Consider the following 21,186-nt stretch of genomic DNA (forward strand, 5'->3'; position numbering starts at 1 on the left):
TGAAAAGACTCATGGCCACTTATCGACCATTCTTCTCTTTCGGTGATTACGACAGTGTATGTCTTTTCAAAGACGAATCTGGAAACCATATGATCGGTCGGCATCAGGGCTACTGGATGTTTTTCAAAGAATTTCCAGCTAGACGCATGCCCGTTGGATTGGCCGCCTTTCCACGCCCCAATGGTATCGAGCCTATATGCGTCATTGGCCGCTTTCCGTTTCACCTTCAAGTGAATAGGGAGTAAATTTAGGATAGCATCAAGTACCGCAGTCGGCGTAGTACTCATTGCTCCAGTAATACTTAGGCAACCAAGTCTCTGAATCTGCGTTACCACCTTCCTGCTGTTAGCAAAGTTCAGTCTTGGCCACCAGACGATGCATGCATACATCAAAATGGGTTTTTTTATGGATGTATACATCCAATATATCCGTTTAGGTGAAAGTCCCCAGGTCTTACCTATCGCATTCCTACAGCACTAGAGCAATCTGCAGGATTTCTGATATTGTTCCTGGATATGATGCTTCCACGTTAACTTGGAGTCGAAATGTACTCCTAAGTACTTGACTGTTTGTGCCAGCTGGATTTCCGCCCCTGCTAAGGTGGGTAGCGTATAGCTGCCCCACCTGACGTTCCTAGTGAACATAACTAGTCCAGTCTTCCTAGCGTTCACCGTGAGTCCATTGCGGAGGCACCAGCTGTGGATTACATGCAGAGTTGCATTCATGCGGTCACATACTCTGTCCGCAAACTTGCCGATAATTATTACGGCTTAGGGAGGTGTTTAGTTGGTAGTCCGCCAGCGTGCTGTTGCGGGAGTCCAACACTCTATGCGTAAACGCATTCACCTACCCTACTCCCAAAAAAAAAAAAAAATTCTTAATGCGAAAAGGACGACACAAATAGGAGAGACCCTTTTGCTCCTATACTGAACAGGCCTGACCTGAAGTCGTGTGTCAATCGGTTCCGGTTTAGAGTCCTAGACGCTCCAGGGAGGTATTTTAACCGGTAGTCTGAGACAGATGTCCGGCACTTTGAGCAAAAATAATTTTCACCTCCCTACTTAAAAAAAGGTTGGTCAAAAATCGACCGTGATTTGTATTGCAGAATGGAGGCTGGATATTAGTCAAAACTTAGCTAGAGATGAGGAGCTGAGAGGGTGGTAACTACGTGAAGCGCAATGCGAACCATATTATGGTAACGTGCACCTAGTGTACCCTTACGATGTTGAAATGAAGTGCCATGACATCCTTTGAAACGTAGCTTTAAGTTGAAACCTTTTTCCTAAAAATACGAGAATATTTTTCAAAAAATTAGCAAGGATGTATCTACAGGCCTGATGAGGGGTGGACGGAAAGGAAAATTTTTACTACATTCCCGTAGAATTTTCACCCTGGGCCCGATGTTCTTGCACAATTTTCATCTCGGGCTCGGATTTCCTTTCTACGGCCCTGGGTATTTACTAAATTATATATGTGTATACCCAGACATTTAGTACTTGTGTATCAAATTTGTTGTCAAATTGTCAAAAACACAGTAAACAGATTTCGAAGAATGGTTTTATGCTCAATAAAATATCAATATTTCTTCATTGTTAACATTCTGATGCGATTTGGTTTAAGTTAGCTCATGGTTGTATTTTTAAAATTTAATTCCCAAAATCTAAAACAAGTTCAAATGGCATCGGCGAAAAATGATGAGGTTGTGACTGATGAGGAATGGGAGGACTTCAAAAAGAAATTCGAAAAATCGTATAAGGATGCAGATGATGAGAAGAAACATCGGGATATTTATATGGAAAACAAGAAAAGCATTGCTGAGCACAACGCAAAATATGAAAAAGGCGAAGAAACATATACCAAGGGAATAAATCAGTTTTCTGATATGACAGAAGAGGAATGTCAACAATATACAGGTTTCGTCGCAGATAAAAAAAAGAAAAAGAAGCGGTGAAATTTACCAAAAATTACTTTTTTGTTTATTTTTTATTAATTAATATTCTCTATAAATGAAGATATTATTAGAATACTTTTAAGTAATTCGCTACTAGATACAAATTTGAAAATTGTAGTTTGAAGAACCTTGAAGAACCAATATCCAATTTTCTAAATCATTCAAAAATTGTAAATAGGAATGACACTTAATTCTGGTACGGGCTTCAACGGCTAAATTTGATTTTTTTTGTCATTTTTCAAAGCTGAGATATTGTGTCAAGCAATTAAAAAAGTGATTTTTTTAAGGCATGCTGGACCTTAAAAAGTCAAGACTTTTGTTATAATTTAATATGTGCATGATATAAATTTGCTGGCCACTTAAGATCCAGTATATTTACGCAGTTATTGCATCATCCATTTCCCCCTTATAGTTCTTACGGAGGGCCTTGTTGTGAATGGTTTCAAGCCCGAAGTACCAGGCCAACGAGATAATGATCCGAGTCTACATTGCCTCCCCCTTCTATATGGTCTGACATTCATCAACGCTGAGAGGTAGCGGCGTTCAATTAAAAGGTTATCAATTTGGCTGAAAGTGGATCTGGAAGAAAGCTGCATACCGGGCAATAAAGCAATCTCCCAGGCAGAGAGCTGTCATTAACTTCGTCGAGCAGAGAAGCGACTTCACAGACAGAAGCAATATCTCGGAAAGGAGAAGCAATTGCAGCAGGCGCGAGTTTTACCAACAAGTCAGCAGGTTGAAACCATATATGTACACCTTGATGCTTAATCTGTCCATACAAAAAGGGTAATCTCATTTCCGACCATATGGGCAATTTTGAGTGATGGGTTGAATATTCTCATTAACTGCACAATAACTAAAGACGATTTAGTAAAATCCCTAAAAATTAGGTTTCAGGTAGCCAAACCTGCGGCCAGTTATGTGCATCGCAACAGTTTACAATCAGGTCAGGGGCACCAATACAGATAGCGCTCGCCGGCAGCGTAGACATACAACTTACCAGCTTAGGAAGAAAATTGTAAATATCCCTTCAGAAACCAAATCCGTTCTCAATCATCAACTCAACTCAAATTCCAGGAAACATTAAACACCCTCAATCAACTCTAAGGATTCTCATTATCAGATTTCAAAATTGTGCGCGGTCGCTAATTTTGTGACATAGGACAAGGCTCCTCACAAGGAGAATCCTTCGCTCACAATGAAGTCTGAATTGGAGTTGTTCATTGCTACTTTTGCGCATTCTTACCGAGTTTAACGAAGGTTTTCAAAGTGAAGTATATCCTTCACCTGAAGATGACTCTTGACAGAGTTAAGGGCATTGATGATGTGCTTTCCCCAGAACTGTCCGATCATGCACAGATGGGTTAAATGTACAAAAACCACCATCGTGGGATCATAATGGCGCAACTGCGGTCAAGTGGGACATCCCGTCAGCTAGCGTGGATTTCTGCATAAAAGCACATGTGACCTAGATGTTACAAAGTTTTTCCAAACCAAGTGTTTCTTTCGACCAATCCGCTGAAGTACTTTTTCCAAAATTACCAAATCTATCATGAATTTATACCTTAAATATTGTTGCATTCAACCCTGCGCCCCTGACCTCACATAACCAACATTCTACTGCCCAAGTACTGATTGATTCTCACAAAGCCGACTTCAGCTGCATTTTACAGACTCATTCAACGATAATAATAAAGACGACTTCATCGAATATAACACTATCCGGAATGACTCCAACGACGACGCTGCTCTTTTAGTCACGAAAACTGATTTTGAGAAAGTCATCGAGAACATGCTCACTTTTTTCTCTGCTTTGGCAGAGGAATCAGGGGTTTTAACCCTGATAATAGGCGGTTTTTGATCATTTCCGTCCATATCTAGTGTAGACCTATAATTGAGCAATTAGGCCATGATTTGAAAGTATTTGCAAATCTCCAGCTGAAATATAAATACCTCATCTTTAGTGACCACTTCAACAGAAGGCACACTTACTGGGGGATATGACAGTTAATTGAAATGGTTCGGCGACCGTTACAGGTCAACCTACTTAGGTTTGTGGTCTAACCAACAAGACCCATCATTGGCTACTTTTCGCTGCCTGTTGAAACTAGACAAAACTGTCAGTTGAAATCATGAAGGACACTTCAAGGTATGTCTGACCTTTTCGCGCTTGAACTTAAATACTGTTCATCTTACCAGCTACAAAAATGAGAAATGACCACAATGAGATCGCCCACACTAACTGGGACAAATTTATATCATAGTTAGCGTCAAAGGGGACTTTGAAAAAAAATATAAAGGACCTCTAATTATCTAGACAAAGAAATTTACAGAGCTGTTATCTTGGTCACCGATGACATCATATTGCATTCGCAACCATGAGCACCCTTAAAATATGCCACTGGAATGCAAACGTTATAAGCGAACACAAACCCGAATGAGTATATTTTCTTAATAATAGAATAGATATCATGCTCATCTCTGGAGTACATCTAACGAATAAATACAACCTCGGCATCAAAGGATTCACGTTCTACCATACGAAACCACCTGAAAATAAGGCCGGTGGTACCGGAATCCTTATATAACCACCTCTAAAGCATTGTGTCCTTGAAAATCAACGTGCCAATTACCTCTGAGCAACTTTTATTCGTACAATAGAGATGTCCGAAGAACTAACTTTATCAATCTCTCAATCAATCTACTACCCTTCAAAATTTAAATTCATGACTTTTTTCTCTGGACATTGCTGCGGAAGATTACAACGCGAAACCCCCAGGGGCTTCCGGTTAGTCAATCCGAAAGGTAAGGAGCTTTGGAATGTTCTGAACGGTTCAAAGGATTATGATTTCATTTGATCTGGGCGCCCAACTTACTGCCCGGAGAACCGCCCTCTGGAGGCGAAGCGAGAGAGTGCCATTGAAAGCTTCGACAACAGCTTTTATCTGGCCGCGCGACTATCCAAAAAACCAAATGAAAGGCCTATTTTAGAAATGATCAACAAAAACGAAATGCATGGCAAACACATAATACCCAAAGGTCAAACGCTAAAAAGGCTAGCGAAAAGCGCTGAACGGTAAAACTCAGCAGAGTATACAAAATTGCCTTAAAGGTTCAGCTGTGACAGTGGACAACTATTACTCTCTTTGAAAGGATGGTAGGAATCTAAAAAGACGCCGAAAAAGGTGCTCCATTCGCTCACTTTGCACTTAAAAATATCGTTCGTATAATCGGGGAAATCGATCCTAAGAAAGTCTGTAGTCATGACAAAGTTACAAGCAAAGAATTCTCTTTCCATGACATTAAGTACTTATTTCAGATCTTCAGAACATGTAGAAAACATCAGTCATATGTTAATTTCTTACGCAAAACCACCAACATCAGTCATATGTTAATTTCTTATGCAAAACCACCGTCATACCGCCCGACAAACCTGCTTCCTATCCTATCGAAATGTAAGGACTCAATTAGTATCAGTAGTGATCTTATTTCCAATATTCTGTGAAATACGGGAGAGTGAGGGCCCAAAATATATTGGGTTGGGGAAAAAGTAATATCGTATTTGTGATTGAATTTTAACGCTTTATTTAACATACTTAGAACTATTCGATTTAAGTCAAATATGAGCCGTTTTGTTGGCAAACTTGTTGCCATTTAGAAGGCAACTCCATTATTCCCCTCTTATAAAACACCCTCTCCTTATTTGCAAAAAACTCAGACAGCCAGTTTTCGCAAGTCTCTTTTGAGGCAAACTTAGTAGCACCAAGCGCGTTTTGCATGGGCCGGAAGAGATGGTAATCACTTGGTGCCAGGGCCGGACTATACGGTGGGTGCGATAGGACATCCCATCCGAGCTCCCGTAACTTCTGGCGGACCATCAAAGATGTGTGAGGCCGAGCGTTGTCCTGGTGGAACAGAACACCATCCCTATGAACCAATCCTGGCCGCCTCTGGTCAATCGCCTGCTTCAAATGGTCGAGTTGCTCACAGTAGAGGCCCGAATTGAGGGTCTGGCCATAGTTGAGCAGCTCATAGTGGATGACTCCCTCCCAATCCCACCAAACACACAGCGGAACCTTCCTGGCCGTCAATCCGTGCTTGGCGATGGTTTGGGCCGGCTCGCCGCGCTTCAACCACGATCTTTTTTGCTTGAGATTTCCGTACGTGATCCAGTTTTCATCACCAGGCACCATCCGCTCCAAAAATGAGTCGAATTCGTTCCGTTCCAGCAATGCATCGCAGGCGTTGATTCGGTCCAAGAGATTTTTTTCTGTCAACTCGTGTGTCACCCAAACATCCGGCTTTTTTTTGGAATCCAATCTTCTGCAAATGGTTTCAAACGGTTTTATGGTCCTTACCTAGTTCCTGGCCAATCGAGCGAATGCTCATATGCCGGTCTACTTGGATGGTTTCGACGATTTTATCGATTTCTACGACGATTAGCCTACAGTACTGGGTTTATCTTCGACATCCACTACACCAGAACGAAATCGATCGAACCAACGCTGTGCTGTGCGAATCGTTACAGTATCAGACCCATAAACTTCACAAATTTTTTTGGCCGCCTTCGTTGCATTTTTACCTCTCAGGTAGTAAAAATGTAAAATATGACGAATTTCTTGCTTGGCGGACTCCATTTTTGATGCGCTATAACTTGAGACTGAAACGTATGATCACAACACTCTCAAAGAGACATCTGTAGCCCAGATTGTCGTCTTCAAATCGCCGTATAGTATGACCCGATGCGATAAGTACAACACAAGATGTGTTTAAGTATCGCCATCTATTGACGAAATACGACATTACTTTTTCCCCAACCTAATATGTCCCAAAAGTGAAACTGGTCTCGTTCCCAAAATCTATTCAACCGAACAAACTGAAAAAATCATAGCGAATCTAGGCTGCAAAATGGAATCCAATTATTTTTAACAAAGTTATAGAAGGTCAAAATTTTTGCGACCAGGTCCCAGGGCAAAACGATGAAGCATAAAACCTGGAAAACGCCTGCTGAACCAACACCAACTGCTCTACTACCAAACCATATCTCCACCTCCACGTGGTAATCGCGCGACGGAAAAGGATGAAAACGAATCTCCCGCGCCTAAAAACTGGACAAATTGTACGAATACTGGCTGACCACCCTGCACGACGACGAAACGGACAACGAAAACGGATGATCGATTTGCGCATTTTCTCATGGAACGTGCGCTCCCTATACAGACTGAATACTGCTTAGCAGCTAGCCGACACCCTGTCCCAATGTTTCCTGAAGAAGAGCCACTTCACTATATATTATGGCGGTCATTCAGTAAACCATGTGCTCGGAGTATGTTTCTTAGTCAGCCAAAAAAAGAAATCTGCTGTTATCGGCTTTGAAAACATAAGCCAAAAGTTATGCACTTTGCGTTTGAGAGGCAAATTTAGAAATATAAGCCTCATCAACATTCATTCCGCTACAGCGGAGATTGCAGGGTCGGAGTAGATACATTCTACGAGGCAATTGATCGGACCCTCGAAGCCGGTCCCAACTATGATATCAAAATCATCTTTGGAGATTTTAACAGTCAAGTATGGACAGAGCCCGTATTCAGGCGAGACATCGGCTCCCATAGCTTAAATAAGGATGCCAATGATAACGGACTACGGCTTATTTAGTTAGCGGTATCACACGAAATGGTTGTTGGAAGTACCTGGTTTGCGCGGAAAATGGTCCACAAACATACATGGGCCTCTCTAGACGGGACTACTTTCAACCACATTGACCACACGTTGATTGAGCGCCGCCCCTTCTCAGCTTTGATGAATATCAGAACATATAAAGGTGCCAATATAGGCTGTGACAAGGGATGCTTTATCATGCGTCATCTTTAACCTGACCCTGGAAAGAATGATCCATAATACAGATGTTAATGCAAGAAGCACCGACCCAAATGCTGGCCTACGCTGAGGATATTCACATTATGGGGAGAACAACCCGAGATGTACAGTCTACCTTCATTCAGATCGGACAGGCGGCGCAAGATCTTGGGCTGCACATTAATCAAGGCAAGACGAAGTATATGCTGGCAACGTCAGCGCCAAAAACCGAAGAACCAACAACATCGAAACGCACTGGTTAATCGAGAACAATAAAGAAGCCTACAACTTTCACAGCGTTGAAAATTTCTCCTATCTAGGATCAAAAATCAAAACCGATAAAAGCTATGATGACGAAATCCTTGCACGGGTGTTTGCGGCCAACAGAGCCTATTTCAACTTACAAAAAATCTTTCGCTCGAAACGTCTCACCATAGGATCAAAGCTGTTACTGTACACGACAATGATGTTGCCAGTCCTTATGTATTCCTCGGAGACCTTGGATCTTAGCAAGATAAATTACGAACTCTTGGCTGCGTTCGTGAGAAGAATTCTTGACTCCCTACATGATGATGGATTCCGTAGCCTCTATAACGATGAAATCTATGAGCGATACTACGACCGTGGTCACTTAATGGTCACTTAATCCGTATGGATGAGAATGGTCCAGCCCGGAAAGTTTAGATGGACAACACTCATGGTAGAAAAAGAAGACATGGGCGACTCTGCCTCAGATGGAGCGATGGAGTAGGACGGAACGCGAGAAAGTTTTGAGGGATGTCGAATGGTGGACCTCGGGATGTCTGGAGTTCCAGCATCGCGTGTCATTTCCATATAATGAACTCAGTTGATTGCTACGGTTTTCCAATTTTGGTTTATATCCACCTGTTAAAATCGAAACATGCAGTTTTTTTGTAGTTGGCCGCCGCGCAACTGCAATATAGGGCACGCCGCGTCGCAACAGTTGGACTGAATGCAGTGTCGCGTCGCGCAGCGTAAATGCGGTCTTACCGTAAGACATGTATGACGCAATCGTCATATAAAGCGAGTCATTTGAACGACGGAGTTGGAGTTGGCTGTGTACGAATGTAAAATTTTCTCACAAAAAATAAATACAAAACCTTTATGCCCGAAGTGTCCAGCTTCTAGTATTCGGACTTGTTTTCTAAAGTGGTTGCATAGATAACGTTTCTAACCAATTTTTTAAACATCCGTTAATCGTATCATTTACAGCATTCATTTGTTTCAAACTGTTCATTTTTTAAAAGTTCATAAATGATAAAACCACAACGGCTGTTTTGGTCGTTTGGCTGAGAGTGCAGACTTTTTCGAATTATGTTCACAATACGTTTCAGTAGTCAATGGGGAGAAAAAATGTTGCTGCATTTGAGGCGGTTTCGATCGGCTAAGCTTACTTTTGTGCATAATTCGCAGCAATGGATGCGTCGCCGTCTACAAAAGACTACTTGCCACCAATAAAGTACCTACTCTAAATTGGATTGGATTTGAAAAGGGTAATCAAGGATGTTGTATACGAAATAGAGCATCAAGCAATCAAGAACCTTATTTCTAGTATGCTAACACGTATCAACTTATTTATCAAGAGCGGTGTAAGATCTATTTAACATTAACAGTTTTTATTATTGCTTTCAACTTTTAAAATTTAATGAAAGTTAAAAGAGATAAGAGATTCTATCATTTATGAATGATTAAAAAAAACGGAAAATCTGAAATGAATTCTGCAAGTGCGATTTAAGATATTGTTTCGGGGTAAATACTTTGATAATGGGTGTACTTTCAGGAAAAACTTCAATTTAATTAAACGTTTCGTCAACAGTTGTAAAAAAGTGGTTCTATTATTTATCATCATCATCAACGGCGCAACAACCGGTATTCGATCTAGGCTTGCCTTAATAAGGAACTCCAGACATCCCGATTTTGCGCCGAGGTTCACCAATTCGATATCCCTAAAAGCTGGCTGGTGTCCTGACCTACGCCATCGCTTCATCTCAGGCAGGGTTTGCTTCGGCTCCTTTTTCTACCATAGATATTACCCTTATAGACTTTCCGGGGTGGATTATCCTCATCCATACGGATTAAGTGACCCGCTCACAGTAACCTATTGAGCCGGATTTTATCCACAACCGGACGGTCATGGTATCGCTCATAGATTTCGTCGTTATGTAGGCTACGGAATCGTCCATCCTAATGTAGGGGGCCGAAAATTCTTCGGAGGATTTTTCTCTGGACAGCGGCCAAGAGTTCGCAATCCTTCTTGCTAAGAACCCAAGTCTAAGAGGACAGTAAGAGCTTTGACCCTATGGAGAGACGTTTCGAGCGGAACAGTTTTTGTAAGCTGAAATAGGCTCTGTTGGCTGCCAACAACCGTGAGCGGATTTCATCATCGCAGCTGTTATCGGTTGTGATTTTCGACCCTAGATAGGAGAAATTATCAACGTTCTCAAAGTTGTAATCTCCTATCTTTATTCTTCCCACTTGACAAGTGCAGGTTGATGTTGTTGGTTGATTGGTTTTCGATGCTGACGTTGCCACCATATATTTTGTCTTGCCTTCATTGATGTGCAGCCCAAGATCTCGCCCCAATGGCCGCCTGCTCGATCTGGATGAAGGCAGTTTGTACGTTTCGGGTGGTTCTTTCCGTGATGTCGATATCGTCAGCATAGGCCAGTAGTTGGGTGGACTTAGAGAGGATCGTACCTCTTGCATTTACCTCACCATCACGGATCACTTTCTCGAGGGCCAGGTTAAAGAGGACGCATAATAGGGCATCCCCTTGTCGTAGACCGTTGTTGATGTCGAATGGTCTTGAGAATGATCCTGCTGCTTTTATCTAGCCACGCACATTGGTTAGGATTAGCCTAGTCAGTATTATCAATCTCGTCGGGATACCGAATTCTCTCATGGCCGGGTACAGCTTTACCCTAGCTATGCTGTCATAAGCGGCGTTAAAGTCGATGAATAGATGGTGCAACTGGTGTTCATATTTCAACAGTTTTTTCATCGCTTGCCGCACAGAGAAAATCTGATCTTTTGCTGATTTGCCTGGAGTGAAGCCTCTTTGGTATGGGCCAATGATGTTCTGGGCGAATTGGACTATCCGGCCTAGCAAGATAGCGGAGAATATCTTATAGATGGTACTCAGAAACGTGATACCTCTATAATTGCTGCACTATGTGATATTTCCCTTTTTATGTATGAGACAGATAATGCCGATTTGCCAGTCATCAGGCATTGATTCGCTGTCCCATACCTCGAGGACAAGTTGATGAACCATTTGGTGTAACTGGTCGCCTCTATATTTAACCAATTCGGCTGTAATTCCATCGGCTCCTGGCGACTTATGGTTTTTAAGCCGATGAATTGCACGAATTGTTTCTCCTATAATTGGTGGTGGCAGTATTTGTCCGTCGTCTTCAGTTGGCGAGATCTCCAACTCGCCGATGTTCTGGCTGTTCAGTAGCTCAGTAGCGCTCCAATATGCCCATTCTGTCGGAAATCAGATTTCCCTCCGCAGGGAGAACATCGAGGTGTATAAGGCTTACTGTACTTTTCTAGTTCACAGACTTGTTGGTTCTCCCAGGCTTCCTTTTTCCGTCTGTGAAGTCAGTTCTCCGCTCCACGGAGTTCGTGATAAGTCTCTGCGCGTGCCCGCGTTCTTTGAGAATGCAACATTACTCGGTATGCGGCATTCTTCCGTTCCGTAGCTAGCTTACATTCATCGTTAAACCAGCCGTTCCGACTTTTTTGCGGCTGGAGCCAAGTATCTTTATGGCCGTATTAATGAACGTTCTTCAGGTGGTTGTGAAGATCATTTGTTGATGCTTCATCTCCAGGATCTCTGTTGACTGCGGTTAGTGCGGCATCCATTTCCCTCTTATAGGTGTCGCGGATGGTTTCAGTATTCAATCTCACCTGATTGTCAACCATTTCGTGCAATGCTGCTAACTGAATAATCCGCAGTCCGTTATCATTTGTATCCCTATGTAAGCTATCAGGGCCGATGTATCGCCTGAATACGTGCTCCGTCCCTACTTGACTGTTGAAATCCCCAAGTATGATTTTGATATCATACTTGGAACAGGCTTCGAGGGTCCGCTCAACTGGCTTGTAGAAAGTATCCCACTTCGATTCTGCAGGCTCCTCTGTAGGAGCGTGGACGTTTATGAGGCTTATATTTCTAAATATGCCGCGTAAACGCAGTGCATAGCCTTTCGCTTATATTTTCAAAGTCAATAACAGCAGGTCTCATTTTTTGGCTGACTAAGAAACCTACTCCGACCACATGGTTTACAGGATGGCTGCTATAATATATGGTGTAGCGGCTCTTCCCCAGGAAACCAGCCCCTGTTCATCGCATCTCTTGCAACGCTGTTACATCAGCCTTATATTGGCACAGGATGTCGGCTAGCTGCTAAGCAGCATCCGCTATATACAAGGAACGCACGTTCCATGAGAAAATGCGCAAATCGTTAATCCGTTGCTGTTGTAAAATCCATCCTGTCCGAGGTTCCTTTCGTGGTTTCGTAATATTGTTTTTCCGTGTAGGGTTGTTAGCCCTACCCAACCCCCAACCTGGAGGACCAGTTGGTACATTTTGTTTCGTTTTTAGGCACTAAAATATAAGAAGATTTCGTCCAGGGCAAATTTGGATTCTAGTATAGTTTGGAGGGTTCCGTGGATCAGGAGCAGAAGAAAAAGTGTCTTTCCAATTGGATCAGGGTGCCATCAAGTATATGTTGGGCTTAGGACTCCCCCCACACCCTTAAACACAAACCTATGAACGAATGTTCTTAAAAGGCAGGAAATCGATATATTATGAAGTGGCCCAACAAAGATGAATTTTCTACCAATTCATTCAACCATTGAATTTGGCTACAAAAATATCAAAAATTCCGCTTTGAAACTGACTATATTACGCATTGTTCAATAACTGCGTTCATACTTCGACTTTATCATCCATATCCGCCATACATGTCTTCTTCTATAATACTACTAAGTAAAACATTCCTGTTTTTGCAGAAATATGACTATATTTATTACACTTAAGATACAGTATTAAGAGGTGGAAATGGGTTCTGCTTAGACACTACGAGCTTATTATGAACATGCGAGATATATCCCTTGATTCTTCCTTCGTAAATCAAATTGGCGACAATGCAATGTGTCTCATCCATTGTGATACCCTCTTCGCCGACAAATTCCAGAGCTGACTGAAAATTGCTGAGATCCAATTGATGTGTATTTTTTATTAAATACACTTTTTTAAACAGGTTGCGATATGCTATAAACTTAAGCTTTTCCACCAGCAAATAGATTCCGCATTTGATGAAAAACGCTTCGTGTTTTTGTATGACATCGTCGAATCTCCGCACATTTCCTTCTTTCAAAGCGCACGCCAGCTCATGGAATTGTAGAACATCATATCTTTCCAAAACCATTTTCTTCGGCATGAAACCGAGCAACATTTTAACAGGAACTAAGTAAATTAAAATTGATCGTTTATTTTTCGGAAATCTACGGGAGCAGTTCTGAAAAGCGAAACTTAGGAATTCATCTGCCGCTTTGTAGTCGGAGTCAAACATGGCTTTACGGCCCACAAAGTATTTATATGTGATTTGTTCTGCTAAAGGAAATGAATCCTTGAATGCTGAACTGTCGATAGCTCTGATAAGTGGTTTGCACAAATGAAGCTTATTTATTCGGAAGTACACTTTAAACAGTTGATTGACCAACGTCAGCATTCCCAGGCGTTTTGTATCTTCATCGGATGACCTAAAATTTCAATCAATTGCAAAACTTTGAAAACATTTGGACTCGCTCAAATTTGAATAGTTTTTAAGCTAACCGATTATCAGCTGCACAGACACGAAAACATCCCATCAGACATTCAGCCGCTTTTTCTAGGATTTCTCCCGGCTTCGAACTTTTCCCTTCCTCCTCGCATTTCTGGGCCAATATCCTCAAGTCAAGGCAAACTGCATACATTATCGGCAGGCACCAGTTTTCCTCTTTTAGTAGTTGTAGCATTTTAACCACAGCTTGCGTGCATTGCGTCTGATGTTTGTATGCTTCCATGTATCCGCGAGCTGTTTGTGTTTGGGTGGAAATTAAGCCATTTGAATGTTTATCATACCATACAATGCTCATGATATATTGAAAAACATACGTTCGCATCCTAGGTAGTAGAGAACTTTCAGGTGTGCAGAAACAATTTCATCAATCGGTTGATCCAGTTGTCTTTCAACGGCGCTTTCCGGATTTTGCAAGTAGAGATTTCTGTTCATAATATGCTTGTCGCTAAGCGACACGAACGATGCCACGGTTTGTCCATCCTGACCTGACCAAGCCCGTTGAACGCCGTTCAAATAGTTGTTTAAGGTTCCGAACATTTTAACTTTTATTTTCTAAAAAAATGTTCTTGGTTTATTGCATGTGAAGGTTGACAATAAGAACTATTTAGCTGTTTGTTTTCAAAATCTTGTGTGCACTTAACGTGGGTAATTTTGCTCCACAAGGGAAATTAAGATTCTTTCGATTTCGGCAAATTTTATTTACACTTCTTATTTACAAACTCTGAAGATTTTTTAATGAATTCGAATTGGTTTACATCAGAGGGTTTTCGCTAAACTTTATCAGGCAATATGTTGCCTTCCTTTATTATGCTGAGGCGACTCGACAAAACGTTGTGGGGAAAAAAATCTTGGGTACACATAAATCTAATTTTGCAATTTCGATTTGAAGTGAAACTCTGAACTGAAATAAACTGTTTGGAAAAGCTTTAGCTGTTAATGTACATCATAGAATGAAATAGATATGAACAGGCAACCGTTTGTGTCAGTTTATGTACATTCATTTCATTCTAGAACCGGCATGTTGGAGAATTATCAATAAATGAAGTGGAATTTGGAAAACTCCTGATTGATGGAGTTATAGCGGCTGGAGGATACAAAGCCAAAAATATAAGTTAAATTAATTAATTACCACTTCTCTAGTGTAAGTTTATCCTCAAAGAAAAAAATCAATTAGCCATTTACTAACCCATCGGCGGCCAAAAGATACAAATTGAAATTGTGCCACTTTTTGAAAACCAACAGCAAATCATATAATGAAACTATTTTACTTTCTACCTTTTCAACCCATTCACTACGGCGTGTCGGCAAATGTATTTAAACTGAATCTATTCCCGAGAAATCCCATCCGCCCGCTAACACAAACCGCGGTGATGTCTCCGTCACATTGACAATCTTTTCAAGCTGTCATTGCCATGAGCGCATTCACAATTTACATCGCATCCACATTTTCTAGTTCACAAACATTCGTTCACTTCTTCGCGACGTTGGTGCCATCTAAAGGACACACAAAGTATCATTCTTACTTTGAAAATCCAGGCGATTTATTGTATCTTGGACATAATTATATATTAACACACTCCACAATCACAATGATGTTTTCCTTTATGATGGGGGTTAAAATCGGCAGTTTCACTCCCTATTTAACCGATGTAAATATTAATTGCACTGGAATCCTATATTAAAAGTGCCCTTTAGTACTTTTACAGTCTCCATAAGACTACAATTTGATAATGGGTCTTGATACATTGACCCAAAATTAGTTGGAAATAATAAATAATCGTACACCCTCTATATTTGACATGTTTTTCAAAATGACAAAGGCTGAAATTCTCGATTTTGTCCACATTCATCAAATATATTTCATTGCTTTCAACGTCTAAGAACATACATTCACACTCCAAAATAGCAATGTTGCTTGCGTATAGGTGCTTCCGAGGTGTTTGCCGATAAGATGAGTCTTACTGGCCTTCTAAGGGTTGTTGTTGTTATTAAAATCGACTCAATGTCTGTCCGTCTGTTGGGTAGGGTAGGTAGGTATCAGTGACCGCTCCGAGGAGCCCAATTAGCGTTTTGGTGCGCCGTTTTGATGCCACAAACTTCTAAGACAGTGACTGCTGTTATAGGAACAGGGAAGCAGAGTCCAGCTGGCTCGGATCTTCAGAGCCAGCGCGTAGCATTCACGAAGGAAAGCAGCTCTCCGACCCTGCAGCTAGAAATCTCACTGAGGTCCCCAAAGAATGGTTTACCCAGTGTCCGCAGCCTGACTCGAGCCAGAGCTGGGCAATCGCAGAGAAAGTACATAAGGGTTTCCCTTCCTTCTACGCAGTGTGGCGCGGCAGGATTCGCAGCATTCGAAATTTATTTCGAATGTTGCGAATGCGAACAAATAGATGGCGCGGAACTATCCACTTTGTAAAGCTCGCCACGGGAGTGGAAGACTAGCGAGAAAAGTGTGCCATGAGTTAGGGGCAGAAAAGAAACACATGAAGCGAGATAATTCTCTTCTACCTCTAACGTGTAAATAGTCACTTCATTCTTTCTTCATTCTTTAAATAAATTAATTAATAATAATAATAATCGTTGGCGCAACAATCCATATTGGATCAGGGCCTTGAAGTGTGTTAGAGCACTTCATTCAAGACCGTAACGGTACACTAGGAGGCAATGTGGTCAGCATTGCGCTCGCCCGAGATTATTACCCTGATTTGACTCAGGTACTCATTCACAGCTGAGTCGACTGGTATCCGACGTCAAATCACGATGCAAATTCCACTGCCACCAGTGAGATTTGAACCGCGACCTTCCGTATGACAGCCTAGTGCTCTAACCACTGAGCTATCCGGACACAAATTAATTAATAAAGTCTAATTGTTAAATCTATCGAGTATTGATTGTAAAAACCTAGTCTATGTTCCGGTGTACCTAAAAATTGTGGTTTGCAAAGAATTGGACTATTAAAGTTAAAGCAGCTTCGGCAATGCGGGTTGTAGGGTAAGCCGAGCCTAGCGGCATGGTCCCCTATGGGCCAGTGCCCCGTGCAGACCGCCGTAATCTTGAATGCATTTGCATGCGTCTGGCACATGAGCTCACGTGATCGGACTATGTTATAAGCGGGCCAAATTCTCCTTGATTTGGCACAGCTTGTAAGCCTTCGCCATCTCAGGCCCGTGGCTGCTAGGTAGTGCGAGTAGACTCGGCCCCCGACAGCCGCCAGCGGAACACCGACTGTATTCCCCGAAGGACTGCCAAGAGCAGAGCCTTGCCTGACCAATCCGTCAGCCCGCTCATTCCCCTCTATGTTCCTATGCCCGGGAACCCAGAGGAGTGACCTTGAGCGTGCCGCCCAGATGGTTGAGCGCGTCTCTGCACTGTCCCACCAGCCGGGAAGATGTCGTCGTTGAGTACAAGGCCTTGATGGCCGCTTGGCTGTCGGTCAGAATGGCTATGGTACGCTTGGGGCTCGAATCACGCTCCAGCCATCGACAGGCTTCCAATATCGCCAGTACTTCCGCCTGGAATACACTGGTGAAACCTGGGAGACCATACGACTTGGATACACTGTGTGTATTCGAGAAAACCCCCGCGCCGACTCCATAGGCCATCTTTGATCCGTCCGTAAAGAATACCGTGTCATAGTCTTGCAACACGCCGCCGGTCTTCCACTTTGCCCTGGTTGGAAGGTCCACAGCAAAGTTTCTCGTGAAGTTCAGCTTGCGTGTGACATAGTCCGTGGGGGATGCCCAGATTTCTCGAGGTATTTCATCTAGGATGTTGCTGTGGCCGTAGGACTTCGCTGCCCAACATCCGGACTCACATAGTCTGACGGCACTGCACGCTGCAACATATTTGATGTGGAGGTCTAGGGGGAGGAGATGCAGGAGTACATTGAGAGCATTTGCCGAGCAGGACTGCAGAGCCCCCGTAGCACCTGCACACGCGGTTCTTTGAATCCTATTAAGCTTCGTTCTATTGTATTTCTTCTTCAAAGCCTGCCACCATATAATAGAGCCGTACGTCAGGATCGGACGCACTACAGCGATGTACATCCAGAGAACCATCCTCGGCCGGAGACCCCATTTCTTTGCAAAGGTTCTCTTACAGGCCTTCTTAACCCTCAGTTCTATTTTCAACCTCCAATTTAGCTTAGGATCCACGATTACACCCAGATACTTTACATTAGAGGAAAGAACCAATCTTTGTTCATTCAGCCGTGGTAGATGGAATTCAGGCATCCTTGTCTAGGTGGTGAATAGCATCAGTTGCGTTTTGGTTGGGTTTATGCTGAGTCCGCATCTTGCGGCCCACAGGCACACCTTTCGCAACGCTCCTTCCATGATGTCGCTCATAATGGACAGAAACATCCCTGATACTAATATCACCAAGTCGTCGGCATACGCCTCCACCTTCACTCCGCTGCTGTCCAATGTACGTAAAATTTTGTCCATTACTATTAACCAGAGCACCGGTGAGATAGCACCACCCTGGGACGTGCCTCTGTTCACAGCTCTGGTCAAGTGGTTGCCTCCCAGATCGGACTGGATTATCCTGGTACTCAGCATGGATATAATCCAATGCGAGAGATACCCCTCCAATCCAATACCGGTCAAGGCTTCCTTGATGGCCGTCTGTCTGTCATATTACATTTACTCCGAAAGCGCTGAAACTTCCATTACAAAATTTGATGAGAATAGGTAGTCTATAAACCGATACAAGTGTTGGGTTTAAGGGGGCCCCATATATGCGAAAAGGAGGAGCAGCATGAAAGAGCTCAATTAGTACGTTTCAAAAATGACCATATTTCTGGTACTGGGTGGGTCTCAGAATCTATCCAACCGAAAAATCTGAAAATAATCTCAATGATCATCTATACGAAATCTAGACTCCAGAATAAATCTCTTCCAATATCTATTGAATTAGAGTTAATAATAATATACTACTGTATTCTAGAAATTTAACGTTCCATTCTACAAGTACAAAATTTGGCATCATTATAAGTGATAATATTAGATATGATTCTGAAAAGTATGAAGGCAGTCCAACTATTATTACCAAAGCTATAGAAGATCAAGATTTTGTATTTCACGTGAACTTTGTTTTGCAGTGCAATCGCACTTCAAAACGTGTATGACGTCATTATCAATAATGAGGATCCTCTGGGAAACCAACTGAAGCGGTAATCAAAAATTCCAAGCCAAGGTATGACTACCGTACCGAGGGCTGAATGGTCACAGGTGTTAAAATACGGCCGTGAACGATGAACTTTGGGTACCAGGCGACCGTCAGTTTAAACTAACCTTAATAATAATCGTTGGCGCAATAATCCATATTGGATCAGAGCCTTGAAGTGTGTTAGAGCACTTCATTTAAGACCGTAATGGTACACTGCAGGATTACAGTACCCTATAGTATAATAGAATAATCTCAGCACTTCTACCTGGCTGCTATAAGGCAGCAAAGCAGGAGGAAGGTCGGGAATAAACGGGCTACGGGCTCTAATACGGGCTTAAGACCGTCACATTACAAGTGTCGGCACCTCTTCATCTGAGCCGCAGATGAGGTGCTATATCTCTCAGATAAATTTGCAGCACTATAAAGCGGCGAAATTAGGGGCTTAAACTCCCGACATGGTGATTTGTTGGATGCCAATGGAAGTTGTAGATTCCGCTTCTGCATGGTGGTTTCAAAAGATCTCCAAGCTATCTTGGTTAATGACCTATGTGATGTCGATACCACAACGATCAAATTGACCATAAGAAACCAACCGGGAGATAAGGAGGTCAGAGTTAACCAATATGTCAAAAGTAAAAGCGCAGGAATAAAAATAAGATGTGATGTTAACGTCCACTATATATGGCGGGGAAGTTCCAACAGGAACGCGAGAGGCTCGAGACTACTGGGGTATCTAGGAGGAACCGAATGCATATCCGCAATGATCCCACTTTCTTCAAAGTCGTCAAGCAAGAAGACATCGACATGATGGTGGCATCCCCAGACATTGTGGCTCTTGTCGGAGAGTCGAGAGTATCAAACGATATCACGCTCTTGGATCACACCACCTCCATCCACTCAATTTTGGAATCCACATAAGACAGATTGGGCGACATACAAAAGAGAACTGAGCGCCTGAGTTATGATCCTTGGGAGACGCATCAAAGCCGTTGCTGAATTGAGAAAACAACCCATGATCACAACTATGCTGTAGAAGGGTAAAACCCTATTTTGGAACTTGGATTTGGTGAAACAGAGGAGAACGACAAGGGTGCTCCTCAACCGAGTTCTAAAGTCTGTTTTAGCCGCTTAGTGGATTTGGTACAAAGAGGCTCAAAAAGCTCTAAAGAAGAGCATAAGGTCGGCCAAACGATCATCATGGAGACGCTTTTGCGAAAAGACCAACTCTCTTGAGGCAACTTCAAAGCTAAAGCGGATCCTTATGAAAGAACTTAGCCAGCAGTTGGGTTATCTACGTTTACAGAGTGGGAGGTACAAGAAAGCGATGAAGAAACGGAAAACCATTTGCTTGAAGTGCACTTCACAGGCAGCACACAATCTCATCTTGGGGTCGACAGACACATGTAGCCTTCAATCGGAAGATTGGACTCTGGCATGCAAAGTAATTTCATTGGAATGAGTGAAATGGGCATTTAATTCGTTCTATAGAATGGAATCTGCATGTCCGGATGGCATTATTCCTGCTCTAGTAATAGAGGGAATGGATGCCCTGGGTTTACACATTCGAAATATATACACGCTTATATTCCAACCAGCTAGTGTGATGTAAAGGTAATATTTATTCCTAAACGGATAGCTGAGTGGTTAGAGCGCAAGGCTGTCATACGGAAGGTCGCGGTTCAAATCTCACTGGTGGCAGTGGAATTTGTATCGTGATTTGATGTCGGATACCAGTCGACTCAGCTGTGAATGAGTACCTGAGTCAAATCGGGGTAATAATCTCGGGCGAGCGCAATGCTGACCACATTGCCTCCTAGTGTACCGTTACGGTCTTGAATGAAGTGCTCTAACACACTTCAAGGCCCTGATCCAACATGGATTGTTGCGCCAACGATTATTATTATTATTATTATATTAAACAAGGTAAACCAACCTACACAGACGCAAAAAGCTTCCGACCGATCAGTCTAACTTCTTTTCTGCTAAAAGGATTGCAAAGACTAGTAGATCGGTTCATAAGAGATACATATGTCCCTAGGTGTCTACTTCACCGTAGGCAATATGCCTACCAGAATGGCAAATCCACGGAGACAGCACTCCTTGTGCTGATCGAGAAACGATGTCCGATAAAGAATACGCCTTAGGTGCATACATAGACATCGAAGGTGCTTTCAATTATGCCTCATTCACGGCGATTTGTAACGCGGCAAGAGAGCATAGAATCGATCCGCTGTTAATCAGTTGGATCCGTCGCATGCTAGAGAGTGGAGAAAGATCCACATATTTTGTTCGGCCAGACGGCTTTTGAGGCAGGATGTTTTAGGGACTGGTTATGTT

At 42.6% G+C, this 21,186-nt stretch overlaps 3 protein-coding genes across 6 annotated transcripts in view; 1 reads left to right on the forward strand and 2 right to left on the reverse strand.

Moving 5' to 3' along the window:
• Nucleotides 1-21,186, reverse strand: part of LOC119656758 (disks large 1 tumor suppressor protein) — a 139,324-nt gene that overhangs the window by 90,853 nt on the left and 27,285 nt on the right. The window lies entirely within an intron of this gene.
• On the forward strand, nt 1,489-2,281 carry LOC119656760 (protein CTLA-2-beta-like). The gene has a single exon (XM_038063331.1). It carries the CDS (start codon nt 1,628-1,630, stop codon nt 1,949-1,951), a length of 324 nt encoding a protein of 107 aa, XP_037919259.1. The 5' UTR covers nt 1,489-1,627; the 3' UTR covers nt 1,952-2,281.
• LOC119656759 (PCI domain-containing protein 2 homolog) lies at nt 12,841-15,105 on the reverse strand. The gene is made up of 4 exons (XM_038063330.1): nt 14,956-15,105; nt 13,995-14,232; nt 13,674-13,914; nt 12,841-13,600 (listed from the first exon to the last, which is right to left on the reverse strand). Exons 2-4 carry the CDS (start codon nt 14,215-14,217, stop codon nt 12,871-12,873), a joined length of 1,194 nt encoding a protein of 397 aa, XP_037919258.1. The 5' UTR covers nt 14,218-14,232; nt 14,956-15,105; the 3' UTR covers nt 12,841-12,870.

The sequence above is a fragment of the Hermetia illucens genome, chromosome 5 (assembly GCF_905115235.1).
Source record: "Hermetia illucens chromosome 5, iHerIll2.2.curated.20191125, whole genome shotgun sequence".
NCBI classification, from domain to species: Eukaryota; Metazoa; Arthropoda; class Insecta; order Diptera; family Stratiomyidae; genus Hermetia; species Hermetia illucens.

Coding starts and splice junctions, on each gene's coding strand:
- LOC119656760 (XM_038063331.1), top strand. CDS start 1,628: ATGGTTGTATTTTTAAAATTTAATTCCCAAAATCTAAAACAAGTTCAA.
- LOC119656759 (XM_038063330.1), bottom strand. CDS start 14,217: ATGTTCGGAACCTTAAACAACTATTTGAACGGCGTTCAACGGGCTTGG. Junction 13,915..13,994: donor CTACTACCTAGGATGCGAAC/GTATGTTTTTCA, acceptor AAACACAAACAG/CTCGCGGATACATGGAAGCA. Junction 13,601..13,673: donor GTCTGTGCAGCTGATAATCG/GTTAGCTTAAAA, acceptor TTGAAATTTTAG/GTCATCCGATGAAGATACAA.